This window comes from Denticeps clupeoides, chromosome 19 (genome assembly GCF_900700375.1).
Source record: "Denticeps clupeoides chromosome 19, fDenClu1.1, whole genome shotgun sequence".
In the NCBI taxonomy this organism is placed as follows: Eukaryota; Metazoa; Chordata; class Actinopteri; order Clupeiformes; family Denticipitidae; genus Denticeps; species Denticeps clupeoides.
Genome location: NC_041725.1, coordinates 14,931,954 through 14,950,224, shown reverse-complemented (window position 1 = coordinate 14,950,224; position 18,271 = coordinate 14,931,954). Strand labels below are relative to the sequence as shown.

Sequence of the window (18,271 nt, the reverse complement as noted above, 5' to 3'; positions counted from 1 at the left end):
AGCAAAGAAAACGATAAACATTGGCAGGGCCGAGGAGGAGCGTGTGTGTGTGTGTGTGTGTGTGTGTGTGTGTAGAAGCATTCTGTTCACAGGGCCACACAAGATGTTTTCTTCTCATAAATTCTAATGTGAGAAAAATAATCTTGAGCCAGTTCAGCTTGTTTTCTCTTAATTACAAGTATTTATTACTTTCATTTGGGAGGGGGTGGAGCACCAGAATGTCTGTGTGTGTGTGTGTGTGTGTGTGTGTGTGTTCGTGAGGGGGCGTGTAACTCTCCCTGCTGCCCTGGAGAAAACAAACATTCCGTCACCAGCTTATTTACACAAGGGGTTAACTCACACTCCCCTTTTTATATGGACAAGAGCAGCCCCCTCCATCACTCCCCCTCTCCTTCGCCCTGCTCCTCTATCTCCCGCCCTGTCACTCTCCCACTCCGTGCGCGGAGAGCGGCGCGCCGGGATTACGGAAAAGGGCGAAACGCAGCCAGATCTCACAGTGCGGCCGGAGCTACCACACGCACGTATCGCACGCCGCACGCACACTGATCTGGGTGGCGGCCTCGTCCTGTTACTGATGGAGCGAAACATAACTGCACACAGATCATTTCTGGTGAAGTGTCATTCCGTTGAGTTACGGTACGGTGTGTGCGGTTGTGTGTATCGCAGGTTAAAGCGGCAGGATCAGGCCGGTGTGGCGGCCGGTGTGAGTTATGGTTGTGTACCGCCTCAGGTCAGGCGGGTGAGAGGGGAGATCTGCTGAGCGTCCTGTTTCTGTGAGAAACAACATCCCTAACCTCAGCTTTTCACTCACACACACTTGTGAGGACCGAGGGTAATAAATACAAGACAAACGTAAAAAGAAAACTGCAATATTCAAACAGAGCACTTTCAGGAACAAATCTTAATAGACTCTAAAATATAAACACAAACATTTCTATCCTTCACCTGTTTTTAAATTCTCTCAGTGTTAATAACTGTAAGTGAACGTGAAGTGATGGTCATTGTGATACACTGCAGCACGGCACACGGTGACAAAACGAAATGTGTCCTCTGCTTTTAACCATCACCCTTGCTGAGCAGTGGGCAGCCATGACAGTCGCCCGGGGAGCAGCGTGTGGGTACGGCGTTTTGCTCAGTGGCACCTCGGTGGCACCTTGGACGGACTGGGATTCGAACCGGCAACCTTCTTATTACGGGGCCGTTTCCTTATCCGCTAGGCCACCGCTGCCCCAAACATAAACACATAGCCTATGCAGATTCTAAACTTAACCTTAACCCTAGTGGCCAAACGTCTTCTGCAACAATTGGATATCTTATGTGGTCCTCATAAGACATTAAGTCCCCACAAAAATAGTAAAACTAAAGTATCCGCATACATTCAAACACACAAACACACACACACCACTGACAGGCTGCTGTGGTTTGTGTGCTGCAGCTGGTGGCTCTGTAGCTGTGTTAGTGTGGCCAGGCTTGGCTGCCAACATCAACAGTTGGGCACTGTTGGCTCACTCCCTGGTGGAGGCACTAATTGGACCAGGGCGACTCGCATGGTGCCTCCCCAGACTCACGGGCACTGCCAACCCAAACATGACCACCCTCCCTTTCTTCATCCATCCATCCTCGTGTGACAGCACTGCTTGCTCTCCCACACACTCACTTGTCCGGTTCTACGCTGTTGTTAGTACGTGTAAATTCTCTGCCCGAGCGGAGTGGTCTGGGTCAGCCAGTGGCCACTCAAGTTGGAAGCGCAGAGCAGGAGCACATCCTGCATAGAAACCATCCATCTGTGCCTGGCATGGATTATGTTGCAGTCTATATTTTGTTGAACAGTTGAATTTATTAGTTAAATTTCACTTTACAATGACAAACCTTTACATACTTATAACACACACACTCCTTTCGTAATATTTACCATTCTGCACATTTGCATTTAAAGCCTAATTGACATGTTAGGTATGTTGTCAGGATTTACAGAAATAATCCAATAGTTATCTTAATCTTGGGTAAGAAAAACTAACTGCCCTTTAAATTACGTGCAATAAATTCTATAATTGAGAAAAATAACTTAAAAATAATGGTGGTATTTTAAACTAATTGAAATAGTCTTCTTAGAATGAAAAAAAAACCCGCAGCAGGAACTATAATATGAAAGTATCAGCTAAACATCATGTATAATAATGATGCTTAATAATGTCAATTGGATTGTGATGTCATTATGTTGCTTTTGATCTTTAATGGCATCTACAGGACTGTAAGGTGAGATTTGCTAAAGCATATAGCTGTGTATCACAAGGGCAGTGGTGTCCTAGTGGGTAAGGCATCGAAAGATATCTCTTCATGGAAGTTGTGTTGGTCATTTTCAGACAATGCTGCATGCAGCATGAGTGAACAGTACCTGATATCTGCTCTCTTCTAAACAAAAATGATGGTGGTGATGATGAGGAGGGGGGCCCATGTCTAACCTTCCGCTGCACCTCCTCTTTCTGCTGGTTGAGTTCCTGTAGAAGCTCCCTCTGAGTCTTCTCAGTGCTCTCATGGGAGATGATAGAGTCCTCAAAACGCGAACGCAGAGACTCCAGGTCGGCCTGCAGTCCACAAACCAGGGTCTGAGAGGAGAGGGGAGACACCGGAGGTATTAAGGATGGACTTGATTTACACTTTGGATGACAAACACGTTTGTGAGGAACAGATCAGCGCTGATACTATCATCCTCCAGCCACACACACACTACCTTATCCTGCTCCTGTCTGCTGAGGAAGTCTCTGCGCATGAGCTCGGTCTCCATGCTTGCTGCCTCCATTTCCTGATGCAGAGAAAGCAGCTTCTCAGAGAGACATGCCTTTTCGACCTCCACCTCAGACAGGGCCTGCAGACAGGGAAACACCACATCCATATTCAAACCAATGGAGACTGGAACCCGAGGCCCAATTCCTGCTACAGGATCCTGACCCACTCTCCAGCAAAGACTCTCCTCATGAACGCACCTGCTGCTTGAGGTTCTCCGCCTGCAGCAGCTGGGCGTTACAGTCCTGCTGCAGCCGCCTCATTTCCTCCTGCAGGTGCTGCAGCTCGACCTGGCTGCTTGTACGCAGATCCTCACATTCCCCACGTAAACGCTTCTCTATCTGCTCACACTTCGCAGTCAGCTCTGCACACAGCTGCTCCTACACACACACACACACACACACACACGCACACAGTCATGAATGCAATGCATGAATGCACGAATACAACATATTTTTGTATGCATGCATACAAAAATATGTTGTACTTCTGCAGATACCATCCCTCAAAAACAAGACATTTATTGACATTATCTTCTTGTTTATATTATTATGGCAGATATTGTCTGGGATTTGCATGTCAAGGATACATTTGACTATATGGCATACACTGGATACTAAAATTGTTTTTGTGATGTAAAAATGCATTTGTTTATGGGCGTTCACACCAATGCAACACAATATTGTATATTATATATATTTTTTGATTATTTTACCCAACTATCAAGATCATGGCATGGCAGGAAAGGACACAGTTGTTTAAAATAACAACTTGAACAGAGACTGAAGGCCCTTACATAAACACACAGAACAGGGTAAAAAGACAAATGATCGAACGAGGACAGGACACAGCAATGACACATTTATACTGATAATAACAGGCGCACACAACCAGGAAATCAGCCGTGAACATGAAACCTAGCCTAGCTTGAATTCATATTCATTTGTCTTTTGACTTGTACCAGTTATAGGTAATGTTCAAGGTGGGGAACGTTTTGAAATAATTTATTGTGTCTGGCATTTTTTGAAATATCCACCGTGCCTTATCTCGGCGCTCAGTCTCCAGTTGCTGCAGGTGGCTCTGCTGGGCGCTGTTGAGGGAGAGCTGGGTGTTTCTCTCAGCCTGAGCCAACCTTCCCTCCAAATCCTGCTTTTCCCGCTGAGTGCTGAAAGACTGTTGCTCTGCCTCAGTCTGCAGCCGCGCAAGCTCGCCTGTATAGTAGTGCACAAATGAAAAGTGAAAGTGATTAATTGTCACATGTCCCCTTGGTGAGCAGTGGGCAGCCATGAAAGGTGACCAGGGGGCAACGTGTGAGAATGGTACTTTGCTAAATGCCCCATGGCGGTTTCGGGATTTGAACTCACAAACTTTTGGTGACGGGTCTGCTCCCTTACCCGCTGCCCCAAGATATTAAGCACCCACAAACGCATGCGCACTCAACTCATATACAGATTTAGTTTAGGTAGTGATACCTTCAGCCTGTTGACACTGAAGCCCAAATGCCAAATGAGTTTTTTCCTGAACCGTCACCGTCTTCGCAACAACTAACAAAGGTAGAAACCAGTTTAGTAAAGAATCCTGGTGATAAGAAGGGGAAAGTGATAATGTCATCAAGCATACGATGCAAATGGCTGATGGCTGCCGCATGAAAGAGCCCTCATTGCAGCCACAGAAAACCAGATGGAGAAATGATCAGGATGCCTACCAGGCAAATTCATGGCTGCACTGTATTAGCATGAATTGCAATAATGGACTGGGCATTGCAATAAGTGGCCAGGAATCCCTCTGGGATTCATGCTCGTGGAGCTCTAGATTACGCCAGGACAGTCAAAGCCATTGACCACAGGGAGACTACGCCTGTGAAGACAAGGTCGAGGAAACCCAACACTTTCAGCAATAGACAAAGGCAAACACGGAGATGAAAATGGCTCTAATCTGATAAATGTGAAGGAGGGGGTACTTTGGATCTCTGGCAATGGAACCTGGCCGAGGGGAAAATTTTAAACTGCAGACTGACACAATTCAACTCCAATTTATCTCCTAACAGTATGAGGGAGTGTTACACTTATGGTCAATCTAGAGCAAGTGGAGAGAATTATTATTAATAATAATAATAATAAATATAATTTCTACGTTGCACCATGTTACTCACGAGTCAGGGTGTCATTGGCCTGGACCAGGCTACGCATCTCCCCCTCCAGCCTACTGCAGTCACCCTCCAGTGCAGAGACCTGCTCCTGTGACTCAAACACTGCTGACTCAAGAGCTTCTTTCTCCACCCTGAGAGAGAGCGAGAGAGACTTGGTAATAAAGTATGAATGTTTTTGTACTCCCAAACAAATGCATGTACATGCAAACATCGCTGTGCTCCCAAACAACCCCAGCACATAAACAAACCCTCTACTCCCATTCAAACAGCCCGACTCACGCAAGCACAAGCCACACACAAACAGCCCACCCACGTACACACACACCCACCCACCTGAGGGCCACCAGCTCTTGGGTGAAGCCGCTGGCCTTGCGCTGTGCCGTGGTCAGATGGACGGACAGGCTGGCCTTGTCTTTGGCCAGATCCTCTCTCTCCCGGCCCAGCCTCTGCAGCTCCGCAGCTTGGGCCTCCAGTTCCCGACGCAAGACGCTCTGCTGCTCCAACAACAACCGCTGCTGTCTGCTGTCCTGTCCCATACACACACGGATCATAGAAATATGTACAGTTCGGTATGGCTGCCACAAAATGTCACAGCACTTAACCCTGTGCTGCTGCAGAGGGAATTAGTGTCTGCTCTGAAAAATGAAGAAAATAGATAAATATAATAATGTATGCCTCAAATTAAAACAGCACATAATAAATGGTTAGATGGATTTGTATTTAATTTATTTATCATTTCTTATTATGATTGGCTTGTGTCTGTGTAAAATATGACTTTCTTTATATTCTTCATTAAGCTACTGATCAAAATCGCAAAAATATTTATTTACCCTAACCTAGCTGAAACCCACTTGTATAGCCACTGTTAAGTCATATAAGTGGTATATTCATGAATATAATCACAGACTTAAACAGACACACACTTCTGCATTCCTGTGTTTGGGCGACCTGATGGTAACCACTTTGTAACAAAGGTATTATTAATGTGCAACTTATTAGACTTAATAAAAGAACCTAAAGTAAGTCTTTATCATTCAAATATGTATGGTCCTCAAATGTTCTAAATTTTTGCGCTTAGTAAAAATATGGGAATATGCTAAACTCATGCACTGAACCAGCAAAACATTCACAAAAGCATGGAATATTTTCAAATCACAGCTACACTGAAAGGCAATGTGAAGCCGATTCTGTTTTAAGGATCTTGGTCACAGTCCAGTCATAATCCAAATGGGCTCTAATTGACTTAGTGTGTTTGGTTAAACAGGGGGGTTGATTTAAGGATCATTTGCATGAATAATACCCTTCCCGGAATATAAAAATGTATTACTGTGTCAATCAGTGTCAATTGTTGGAATGAAGCTGTGAATTTCCACAAAGAAACGGCCCGGACTGTTTACCGTAACTAGGTAAATAGCAGGTTGTTCAAATATTTCCATGAAATTTTAGAGGTTTCCCTGCTGGGCCTACAAGGCCATGTTTTGGTGACGAGTCATCACAAAGTCCAAAAAAGGGACAAACTGGGACTTTTGGCACCCAGTTTGAGAATTTTTTTTCTTTTAAAAATGTACATATTTTTGAAATGCATTAAAGGGCATGACACGACCCCACCATCAAAATCATTGCTGGGTGCCAGTTCAGATGCAGAAAAGCAGGATTCTCAATTCCAAAAAGACTTCTGGACTGCATAATTATTCACACATTTGCACCCCTCCTTTCCTGGTGCGGACTAATGTGTGCACCGTCAAGCTGCCGGAATTCTCCGCTGTGTCTCTTTAGTGGGGTCTCAGAGGTGTTAATTTATGAGCTCCTCTCACTCGTCTCCTCTCCTACAGATTGAACGTGTCTGTAATATCTATTTATCCTGCTCAGTGCATCGAGGACCCTGCACCCCCCCTTCTCCCCACCACCTCTCCCCGACCACTCGTAAAGCATCTGGAGAGCCCAGCGTTCACGTTTGGTACCAGGGGAAGGTGTTGAGTAGACGGGCAGATGGAGCTAATATTGCCTGTTGGACTTTTCTTGATGTGTCAACGAGGCCGGTCACAGCTGAGCACTGTGAATCACGCGTAATGATGGTTCAGGGAGGTGTGTGTCTGTGTGTGCACGTGTATGCAGGGTTGACCTGCACGCGTATGTAGCTCTGGGGCCTGGGTGTGTGTGCAAGTGTACTCACATCTGCGAGAGAATATTGGACCTTTAGGAATTTTAGATTTGTGCGCGTGTGTGTATGTACCTTTGCTAACGTTGTTGGGACCAAATAAGTTTTCTTCAAAATGATTCATTTCTCAAATTAAAAGACATTTTTTTTGTAACTTTAGTGACGTTCAGTGGTAGTTCAAATGGCCTCATCCTAGATAAACAAAGAATAAGGCGTCCTAACCTGGGTGTGTTGAGCCAAACCCTGACTCTTCTCTCTCTGCAGCTGGGCAATTTGGACCTCCAGGCTCTCCAGCACCCCCTGCAGGTGGCTCTCTGAGGCTTCCAGGGTTCGCTTCTCAGCACCCATGTTCAGCAACTCCTGCTGTAGACGGGTCACCTCCTCCCGGACGGAGGCACGCTCGAGCTCCGCCCCCCGTCTACGCTCGCCGAGCGATGCCTTCTCTGCTTCAGTCTTACAATACACAATTACAGAGTCACTCTCCCGATGCAGTAGATGCGTGGTCCGGCGCGGCACCTGAAAGAGCCTCTGACCTTCAACAGAATGCGGCTCAGATCCACCTTGTCATTGGCCAGTCCTTCGCTCAGGGCGGCCATCTTGGCCAAAGAGTCCCTCAACCCTGCCTGTTCTCTCTGCAGTTTGGTGAGGGCCAACTCTTGCTCAGCATTCTGGGACTCCAGCTTGATGGAGCACACACACACACACAGACCCAGCAGGCACGCGGTGTTTAATGTTGATAACTGAAATGAACCAGTGTTGCTATACACAGGAAGACAGGCTTTTCAAATTGGGCCCGGGCACCTACCTTGCTAATTGCCTGGGTCAGGCTGTGCTTCTCATCCTCCAGCACCTCCTTCTGCAGGCTCAGCTGACTCAGAGCCTCCTTCTGAAGGACCAGCTCCTTACGCAGGTCAGACTGCTTCTCCTCCAGCTGCTCCACCAGTCTCTGCCTAGAGCAACAATACCAAAGTGTGGAGTGAAGAAGGGGAGTTACACAATGTGTCAGGTAAACAGGACCCTCACCTTGATTGCTATTGAGGTACATGCTAAAGTTATAAACACTCAAGTCTGCAAACATGCCCGAAGAAGCATTAGTCTCTCCCAGCTCTTCAGGACTTTCTAAGAGGCAGCCTGGTCGCAGTGCAAAACATCTGTGGTGCTGAAATATGTTAATGCAATTCGCTTTAAACAAGCTGGGCCCAAAAGATCGAAATCGGATTTAATGTATAACTTGCTTTTGGTCATCTGTGCATGGAAACATGTGGCTTTGAGAAGGCGCCGTCCTGGTAAACTGGTGCTCAGAGCTCTCATTGGTCACACGCGGTGAATGCATAAGCGATTTGTGATTTCTCCGAAAGTCTCTTTTGTAGTGCAGTCTTTTGGATGCTTACTGGGCCAATGTACATGCTAATGATTAGTCACAGTAGTTTATGCTGGATTAGATTGTGAAGAGGCCTGCTAGCTGTGAGGTTTGTTTCATGTCTGAATCATGTTGCAAAGGGGGGGATCTCATGACAGGTGTGGAAGCTGCGGACGGCATTGCGACTGGAGCCCAGGAACAAAGGCCTTCAGATACAGAGGTGAGAGGACCCTGGTGCAGATTAGCGGTGCACGCCGTACCCTCTCTCTGCCTCTGAGCGCTGGCGTGTCAGCTGCCTCTCCAGATCCTCCCTCTGCTGCCTCAGCAGGTCTCTCTGCCTCTGCACATCCAGCCCGGCCACGCGCGCCACTTCCAGCTCGGCATGCTGGGAGTCCAGCTGTTCCTGCAGAGCAGAGGCTTGCTTCTCCAGCCTGACCTTCTCGCTGCGACGGACAGGGAAAAGGAACAGAGAGTCATGGGGATGGACAGGGGAAGAAAGGGGTTACGTGGAAGGTGGGGGGGATAACAAGAGTTTGAGAAAGCGAGAACGAAAAGGAGCATACAAGCTGACCTCAGCCATAAAAAAGGGCCCCTCAGAAGACGGCTCTCCAGAGAGAGTCAACTGGGATTGGGGAGGGATTCTCTGCAAACAGCTGTGTGCACAGCACTACACAGCACAAGCCAGTACAGGCCATATTTCATATGGTCTTATCAGCTTTTCTATAGACAAAAACTCTGTAAAAGCTGAGGGGGGAAACTTATGGAGAAAAATCCTTGCAATTTCTCTTAAATTAAAACAGACTTTGAACTCACACCGCCGCTATAGAATTAAGGCTGTAAATCTGCTCCGTCCCGCTCGCCTTTGAAGTAACCCAAGGACGATGATGTATACAGGAATTTAAAGTTGACCTCAGGTTACCGCGATAGGGTCACTTCAGGTCCCTCAGCTCACAAGATATAGGGAACAAATTTTATGGCGACAGGGTAAAAGGGGAGGACAATCCATTTACCTTGTGACATGGTCCAGCGTGGAATGACACCTTTGGAAGTCCCTGCAGCCCACTTCCAGTTCCCTGCTTGTCTTCTGGTTCTCCTGCTGCAGCTCTTGGATCCTCTGGTCAAGCTCTCTCCTTTCTAACTGCCCCTCGTGCAGCTGGACCCTGAGGGTGCCCAGCTGCTCAAGAGCTGCATCCAGGCGCACACGCAGGTCCTGGGAGGCAGAGGCTCTGTGAGATTAGGGATGCTAAAGGATCTATGACCTACGCCAACCAGTGCACTTCAAGATTGATTTAAGAAAGTTACAAAAATTATAGAAAAATGTCATTATAAACCTGTATTCCCTGAACCCCAAGTAAATATTGCCTGCATGAATGAAGATGTTTTTCAGAAGGTGGATATTTCTGTATTTTTTTTTTAAATCTAATAAGCAATATTCTAATTCTAGATACTGTTTTTCTTTCAAGAGTCACGCCTCATATCCATCGACCCAAAACCAGTATTTAACTTTATATGTAATATATATAGCATATAGTTTTGCAATGCGCCAGTGCTGTCTTTAAAATACTTTAATTTTCTAAACGTAGTTCAAAGGAGTCTGAAAAATGTTGGGGCATTCCTGGGGCATTACACTGACAAAAAGCAGAAGATGCTGCATGGGCTGTGCACTTTTCCATAGACATTGTGGCCTCGGGAAGAACGCAGAATGACTTCACGTGCAAACTAGCCAACCTTAGTGACAGACCACATTACCCTTCCCAAAAACAAGGTCCAACTGTTTTGCCTTACATTCCCTGGCTAAGTGACATGGCAGTTCTTTTTTTTTGGGGCCACTGCAGTACAGTATCTGGATGTTGGGGAGAAACTGAACCCACATCTGCTTTAGCAAGTTGTAAAGTGAGTTGCATCCTCCCTGACCTGAGTTCGGGCCTGGCCCTGGGTCAGAGTTCTCTGCACGGCCAGCAGAATGCTGTCTTTCTCTGGGGACGCCCCACGGACGAAGGAGGTGGAGCGGGGCTCAGCATCCTTCTCACTGCTGTCTGACAGGCCACTGTCACCGTCTCCCCGAGCCAGCTGACAGAGGTGTAGAGCGACAGGATATGTGAGACCACAGCAAGAATAATATTGTGCTAATCAAAACACATTTTTGAGCGTAAGTGCAGGCTTCCCAGGAAGAAACATTGTTGATGGCATTCTTCAGACCTAAGAGCATGACAGCACCTTGATGTGAAACAGGCTGTGGAACTATTACATTACATTCTAAAATCACATTATCAAGCAGCTCTGAATCTGTTCTAAAATCTCATTGGTTGAAGCACGTTCAAAGCCCTGGTGAATTACTTGATAACCGTGTGACCGCATATCACTTGAAATCTGTAATAATGCTTTCAAGTTGCTTTTGCTGACATGTTACTAGGCAACCATTGCTTGTTGATGAATTACGCAACGGTATTATTATTAATAGAATGTTAGCATCACATCATTGGTAACAACACTTAAGCATGAAAAAATAGTTTAAAACCACATCATTGAAGCATTTGGTTTGATGTTCTCCGGGCTGGCCTGACCTGCCCAATATTCTGGAGGACATGGAGAAGACCTTCAATCTCAAAGCGAAGATTATCCCTCTCCCTGCGCTCCTCAGCCCTGCTCAACTCCTAAACAGGGAAACAGAATGCAGGGGACGGACGGGTCAACCAGGCGTGCCACATCCACTCTAACAGTACTGAGAAACACCAGGGGGCCAGCAGGAAGTCAGATCCCCTAATCATGTTCAGTGCTTCCCCACCACCCTGCCCAATCAGGCTGGGAACCTCACCATCCTGTCCAGACTGTTCTGCAAGGAGGTCATGCTGGAGTCTTTGTCACTGTTCTGTTCTCTTAGATGTTTCACTATGTCTCCCAGCTCCACGACCCTACACACACACACACACACACACACACACACACATATACATGAACTTATATGAACTCACCTATTTGAAAGCAAGGCTCTTTGGTTTCAACGAGCAAGAATACTGAAGAACATCAGGTAAATGTGTGGGATCTAAATGATGCATGTTTTTGGCTTGAGAACATACAGCCATCGACTGTGTAATCCCACAGAAGGATGGCTTTATTTATGGGAGCTAAAGGTATGTAGGGACAAAGAGACAAAATTCAGACCAGAAAGCATTAATAATGCGGATTTCAAATTCTCCAGTTGTTGTGGAATAGGCAACGAAAAGGACTGTAACAGACCTCTGATTCGAGATTCGATGCACCCTTCTCATATGGACAGAGGTGAACACTGGGTCACATTTCAATACGCAGCGAGATTCTGCACGCTCCTCTGAAGAGCCCTGCCTCCCTTGTCAACATCTCCCTGCCACAGATCTGGCCGCAAGAGCTAAAACTGCAGCGAATGCCGATGCCTCGCGGATGCCGAGAGTGAGTTGGGGGCGAGCCCAGCGCGAAGCGGATATTTCTCAGTAAAGGGTGTAAATGAATCCGCCTCTCTTTCGGTCAGAATGACAACGTTTGGTATATGTTTCCTTTGAGCCCAGCCAGCGGTGCTGTTAAAATCCCGAGCATTCGATCCAAAGGCTTGTCTTCTTCTTCTTTCTCGTTTTTTGGCTTAATACTGCATTTGAGGATGAGGGAAATATCAGAAGGGGGGGGGGGGGGTTCTTAGTTGGACGGGGTCCTGCGTGATCATGCAGTTCATCCAGACCCCTCAGGACCTTGTTGAGGTCATGTTAACATGTGCACCTGTGCTTGATGTCCACTTAAAACTATATTTGGACTGCATCAGTAAAAGATGGGCAACAAATAAAAAGAGAAAAAGAACACATATTACCAGAACAGCTTCATACCAGCACTCTCCAGTTACTGTAATGAAGGGACGGTCACCATTCTTCCAATATTTGGCATTTGGATGATGCTAGTGGTGTGTTGAGTTGAGACTAAATTATTATTTTCACCAGCCAACAGGGTTGGGCCAATGGGTTGTTTTGGAAAAATAATAATACTGAATATAATGTCTTAATTGTATTAAAAAGATTTTAAATATTTTTTTACTTCTGGGTGGTTAACAATAAGCAACATGAACATTAACATGAATATTGTTTACAGCTGTCAACCCTGTCTGCCTCTCAGTGAAGCTCATTTTCGGGATTTCTTCATAGGATGAAGGTGATGTGCAGTGGAAAGACAGACAGAAAACTGAACACCGGATGTGGACAGACCTTGAGTTGAGCTCCATTTTCTCTGCATCCCAGCAAGCCTGCAGCTGCATGGTTTCCTTCAGCTTCTCCATCAGCTGCGTGTCCCGCATTGACGACTCCATGCCCATGGGACTGCTGTTGTGGCTTGAACTGAACTCCAAGCTCAGACAAGCGCCGTTCAGCCGGCGACCAGCGCTGACACACTCCATCCGCATGTCCGAGAGGCTCCTGGGACCACCACACACACACAATGCCAGCTAATTCACCATGACTTGGCACTTAAATTGCCACTTCGTATTTACATGAAACTCCTGAGAAATAGTTTAAATCTGACTTAATCAGCCAGCAGTGGATCTTATCCTGATGGATGGCTAAATGCTGGCCTACAGGGCACACTAAATCAGCTCAGAGCCTTGCAGGGTACGGTGCTGAACCCCATGACCCCTTCCTGCCTTGATCAAAGCCTACACTGGAGCTTTGGCAGGGAAAATGAAGAGGCTCTGGGGCAGGGGTGACCAGGCCTTGATGATGGTGATGATGGCTTCGACCAAACGGCATGCTTCTCTGACCTGTCAGCGAAGGCTCTGAACTGGGTGAAGGTGCTGCGGAGGGAGGCAGCCTGGCGCCAGAGAGCCCGCACTCGTGCCTGCTCACGCCCCAGTCTGGAGGCACTTGTCTGGGGGAGAGAGAGAAATGTGGAGGCTGAAAGCAGGTGCCACTTCTTCCCTCCAGGAGAGACTGGTGTTGAAAAAACGAAGGAAAAGTAACAGCAATCGGTGGCTATATGAACCATTTTATACACTCATTTAAAACCATGTTAAAATTTTTGGTTAAAACTTTGAAATTAAGACAGAATATTTTAGGAATTCAGAGACAAAAACACAAATGACACTGACCATGCAAACCTCCTTAAAAAAACGGTCATATTTCCAAATATCCATGTCATCAATTCAAAGCATTTTAACACCCTGCCGGAATAACTTGGATCATCGTGTTTTGCACAATGTAACGCACGAGGTTTATAAACACAAATTCAAAAATTCATATAAAATATATTAAATAGTAAATTAAGGCTTAAAAGCCCTCCTACATACAATCACGGTCCACATAGGCCACACCCACTAGCAGTAACACACACACTTAAACATATACAGCCCTAAACGCAAAAATAAACACACACCCGCATAGATAAATACACTTGCACGAAGGGCTAGATAAACACACATGCGTGCGCACACACAGGCAAATAAACATCGCCACGGCCCAGTCGCACTTGTGCGCCGCCGCCGCCGCCGGTTCCGAGCGCGCGCGGCTGTTCGAGGGCCTTCATCGGGCCAGATGTTTGCACCGCCTAACCAGTTCTTGCTCCTTCACTCGCTCTGTCCAAGTCCCTGGAATGTTTTCACAGGAAACAACAGCTGAGAAAATCAAAACAGTGGTTTAAAACAAAGCCGAGAGGCCGGGCTGACCAAATGGGGTCGCGGGTGGAATTCCGCAAAGTCCTGCGTTTTGCTTTCACTGAGTTTGAATCGAGGGCGTGAGTGACAGTCCGAGACAGGGAGAGAGATTTGGATGGGCAGATATTATCTCACGGATTCTGTTTTTCCCAACGACTCACCTCCAGGTCCTTGCGCAGCCGCATGTCTCTTTGCTCCAGGTCCTCCCGGGCGCGGCATAGGCTCTCCGACAGGCCCTCATTGACTGCGGCCGCTTGGTCCAGCTGTTCTCGGAGCAGAGCATTCACCTGGCTCAGGCTGGAACATCTGAAGAAGAGCATTCTTCAGCACACACACTCATTTGTTTCTGTTGTGTCAGAAACTCCCGGCACCCTCCGGACCGCCAAGGTGCCACTGAGCAAAGCACCGTCCCCACACACTGCTTCCTGGGCACCTGTCATGGCCGGCCACTGCTCACCAAGGGTGATGGTTAAAAGCAGAGGACACATTTCGTTGGCACTGTGGCTGTGCTGCAGTGTTTCTCAATGACAACCCCAAAATACAATGACAAAAGTTTATTTCAATAATAAGGGTAGTGGCCTAGTGTGTAAAACTCTCTCCAATGAACCAGTAGACCACAAAGTCACAGGTTCAAACCCCACTTACTACCATTGTGTCTCTGAGCCAGACACTTAACTCTGAGTGTCTCCAGGGGGACATGCATTTTAAAATGCATGTTGGACTGCTCTGATAACCAATGACAGATTCAGAAGCAACATGTTAGCTGCGACACCTTGCTGCAAGGCAGCTTGGACCAAAAACATACCTGCTTGTAAGTCTGTGTAAGTGTGTGTGTGTGTGTCTGTGTGCATGAACAGTGAAAAAGTGAAGCCACTGACAGAAAGCATCAGGACGTGGCTCAAGCTAAGACCATGTGTCAAGCACTAGACCTAAAAGAATGGTTTGGGGTCACCAATGGATAGGCAACAAATGTCACCAACCTTAAATTGAAATGACTGTTGTGGCATTACCATGGTGAATGTATGCTTAAATCAAGATAAAGGTGCTCTATCCAAATATAAGAACATATAACATTGTAAAAAAAGACCATGTGGTGTGGGGGAAGAGAATAGAGTGTGTAGAAAAACTCTTTCTCCCTCCACACAAAGCACTGTATTCAACCACTCCAATTTGATGTTACCTGGCAGAAAGAGGCATGGCACAATAGAGGTTAAAAATGAACAGTTTCTAATTTATTAACACCGGTAAATAATTATTGTAGTTACATGTGAATATTGAATGTAAAAAGGTACCAAGGTTACAGAGAAAATAAAAATGAGAAGAAAGAGTAAAGAGGGAGAAGAGAAAAATAGGGGGAGAGAAAGACTCAGAAGCCTTCCGGCTTCTGATGGAAAACCCCCTGAGCAAGAAAGCTCAGAGTCCCCTTTCCACATGTGAGCAGACCTTTATACCCCTGGCCTACAGGAAGTTGTCACTGGCCTACTGGAAGTTGTCACTGGCCTACAGGAAGTTGTCACTGACCAATCAGAACCTGTTATTTCTGATGTCACGCCCCCGGTGCCTCCCATTTGGGGAAGACAAAGAGGGTGGGCGGTCCTGACGGCTGACACTTCACACGTTGCCGTCAGACAAAAGGCATGTAAAACAAAGGTGCCGAATCTTCACACACAATCATCGACACAGGAATGTCACACCTCCCCCTGCAGACAGCTGTTATGCAACACAAAAGCAGGCTCCCGTGATGTCCATCCTTACACCGTTTATACGCTAGTTTGCCCCCTAGTGGAATCATCCACTAACACGCAAGTGCATGATGAACTACAGCCACAACGTACTCGGCCTACACAAATGTGTGGTTCAAAATCATGTCCGCAGCCTAACACACCTCCGTCCAGTTGTCTTACAACCTATAGGCACCACAACCACCCACCTCCACCCCCTCACGGGTACGCCCCATATCTAGCTGCCACAATTTTTATGGTGATGTCTATGCAGCCTACATCCAGGAACAGCAGACCAGCTTGCCGTCTTGAAAAGGGGAAATTGAGGTAGTCCAGAGTGATAACCCCCAAACCTCAATCGAATTGAGAACTTGTAGTCAATCCTCAACAGGCAGGTTGACAAACTAAAACCCACAAATTCTGACAAACTCCAAGCACTGATTATGAAGGAATGGGTCGCCATCAGTCAGGATTTGACTGATTGACAGCATGCCAGGGCAAATTGCAAATATTGCATGAAATGTATGTAATTGTCAATAAAAGTCTTTGAAACTTGTAATTACATTTCAATACACTACAGAAAAAACTGACAAAAAGATCTAAAAACACTGAAGCAAAAACCTTTGTGAAAACCAGTATTTGTGCTCATGACTGTACCCTAGGATGTCCACTCAAGCTCCACGGGGAGAGTGCAAGACAAGCACGACGAGACCGGCCAGTACACTGCAGAGGACAAAGGCCAATCCATGCACCTAACATGACATGCAGTGGAGGTGACTGCACGTTTTAGGGGACACAGCAGCTGGATAGAGCAAAGCCAGCGGCAGAAAACGGCAGGACGTGGCGCCAGCTCGGAGCTGGAACTGTAAAAAGCAGAGCTGAGGGCCTGTTAGCCTGTCAGAGGCATTTCAATTAGAGACTGGCTTGCCTCTTAAATCAAGGCCTGGCTTGAAGCGTGGGGGTCAGTCCCGCAATGACAATCCAACTGTTCAGGCTACAAGGCTGCAGTCTGAAACCCCAAGAGATACGGTAAAACCTGCTAATCTATCACAACATGCAGGGCAATGGAATCATATGGGTGACACTACATATGTATAGTCCAGCCAGATAATCATGAAATAAATTAAAGAAAACCAACACATTATTAATACAAGATTATAATTAATCGGAATGATATAATTATATGGGGGGGTTACATTGGCTGGAGCAGATTTTTGCAGGGATCATGACCCCACCAACCCTCCCGCAAAGATAAAGCTTTAATGACATCTGTGTGCAGAATGAAAGAGATTTTTTTGTCCATCTCTCTGTGAACCGAAGCATTTCACTGCATATCATACCGTGTATGACTATGTATGTGACAAATAAAATTTGAATTTGAACCATTTGCAATTCTTGTGGTTTGATGCCATTCAGTCCAGAGTGACTGTCTGCAATCTTCTCGTTTGTTTTGTGATTTGCCAACGTTTTCCCACTCATGCTCTTTGCAAGGCTCAGAGACACACAACGTTTCGGAGGCTCCCCACCTCTTCTGCTCCTCCTCCAGAAGGGCGTGCTTGCTCTGGACGTCCAGGCTGTGCTCCTGCTCGCTGCGCTGCAGCCGGTGGGCTGAGGAGTCCAGATGGGCCTGGAGCTGCAGGAAAAGCATGTGTAGGGGTGCAGACGGTTTAATGTGTGCATGCAGTGCTTCGTTTGGTGTGTATGGCGCCTGTGTGTCATCAAGGTCCACCTCACCCCATTCTCCCAGTAACGACCAACAAATTACTGTTTGATAACCTGATTATGGTACTTTTTTAGTGTAGCAGTGCATAAAGATAAGATTATGAGCAATAATTAAAAATAATATTGGCGTGATTTGGTCAGTGTCCCATCGCTCTCTGCTCGCTTGTGCAAGAGCCGCTGACTCACAGACAGCCTGAGTCTCTCTGACTCAGAGGTTTTCTGCAGCACCTGCTCCTCCAGTTCTCCACAACGCTTCTTATAATGGAGCACCTGCAGCGACACACACACACAAACACAACTGCTACTCCAGCACCTGCAATTACAAACAGCCAGTATCTTCCAAGATGGGTGTGTGTGAGTATGTGTTTGTAAAGCTGAAACTGTGCAGCTACTCTTGCATATATGGGGGTGTATACAGTACTGTACAAAATAAGTGAAAACCACTGTTTCTCTGAGCTGCAAAAAGTTTTATTAATCAAACAAAACCTCCCATGTCCAAATCTGACCAAATATTGATTTAACTCATTTAAAATAAGAATTTTCTTATTTTCATGGAACAATGACATTATGTGTGTAGAGACAGAGACTGTTATCTGGCAATATTGTTCTCCATGTGCAGACTTTTGCTTGGAGATCATTCATTAGTTTACAGGGTTGGAAGAGACAACCCCCCAGTTCTTCTAGCACAATGGAAAGATATATATCAACATGAACATTA

General features: G+C 46.4%; 1 protein-coding gene across 3 annotated transcripts in view; it reads right to left on the bottom strand.

The window, feature by feature from the left end:
• The window catches only part of crocc2 (ciliary rootlet coiled-coil, rootletin family member 2), a 45,022-nt gene that overhangs the window by 10,968 nt on the left and 15,783 nt on the right, over positions 1 to 18,271 (bottom strand). For all 3 annotated transcript variants that reach the window (XM_028961333.1, XM_028961334.1, XM_028961335.1), the window contains exons 5-23: positions 17,740 to 17,823; positions 17,358 to 17,464; positions 14,272 to 14,416; positions 13,223 to 13,329; positions 12,675 to 12,881; positions 11,267 to 11,363; positions 11,016 to 11,105; positions 10,366 to 10,521; positions 9,462 to 9,661; positions 8,712 to 8,894; positions 7,897 to 8,041; positions 7,625 to 7,771; positions 7,314 to 7,544; positions 5,267 to 5,460; positions 4,937 to 5,064; positions 3,826 to 3,995; positions 2,985 to 3,164; positions 2,732 to 2,866; positions 2,463 to 2,606 (exon numbers count right to left, since the gene is read on the bottom strand). In XM_028961333.1, coding sequence (XP_028817166.1) covers positions 2,463 to 2,606; positions 2,732 to 2,866; positions 2,985 to 3,164; positions 3,826 to 3,995; positions 4,937 to 5,064; positions 5,267 to 5,460; positions 7,314 to 7,544; positions 7,625 to 7,771; positions 7,897 to 8,041; positions 8,712 to 8,894; positions 9,462 to 9,661; positions 10,366 to 10,521; positions 11,016 to 11,105; positions 11,267 to 11,363; positions 12,675 to 12,881; positions 13,223 to 13,329; positions 14,272 to 14,416; positions 17,358 to 17,464; positions 17,740 to 17,823 — 2,850 coding nt within the window. The remainder of the gene's footprint in view (positions 1 to 2,462; positions 2,607 to 2,731; positions 2,867 to 2,984; positions 3,165 to 3,825; positions 3,996 to 4,936; positions 5,065 to 5,266; positions 5,461 to 7,313; positions 7,545 to 7,624; positions 7,772 to 7,896; positions 8,042 to 8,711; positions 8,895 to 9,461; positions 9,662 to 10,365; positions 10,522 to 11,015; positions 11,106 to 11,266; positions 11,364 to 12,674; positions 12,882 to 13,222; positions 13,330 to 14,271; positions 14,417 to 17,357; positions 17,465 to 17,739; positions 17,824 to 18,271) is intronic.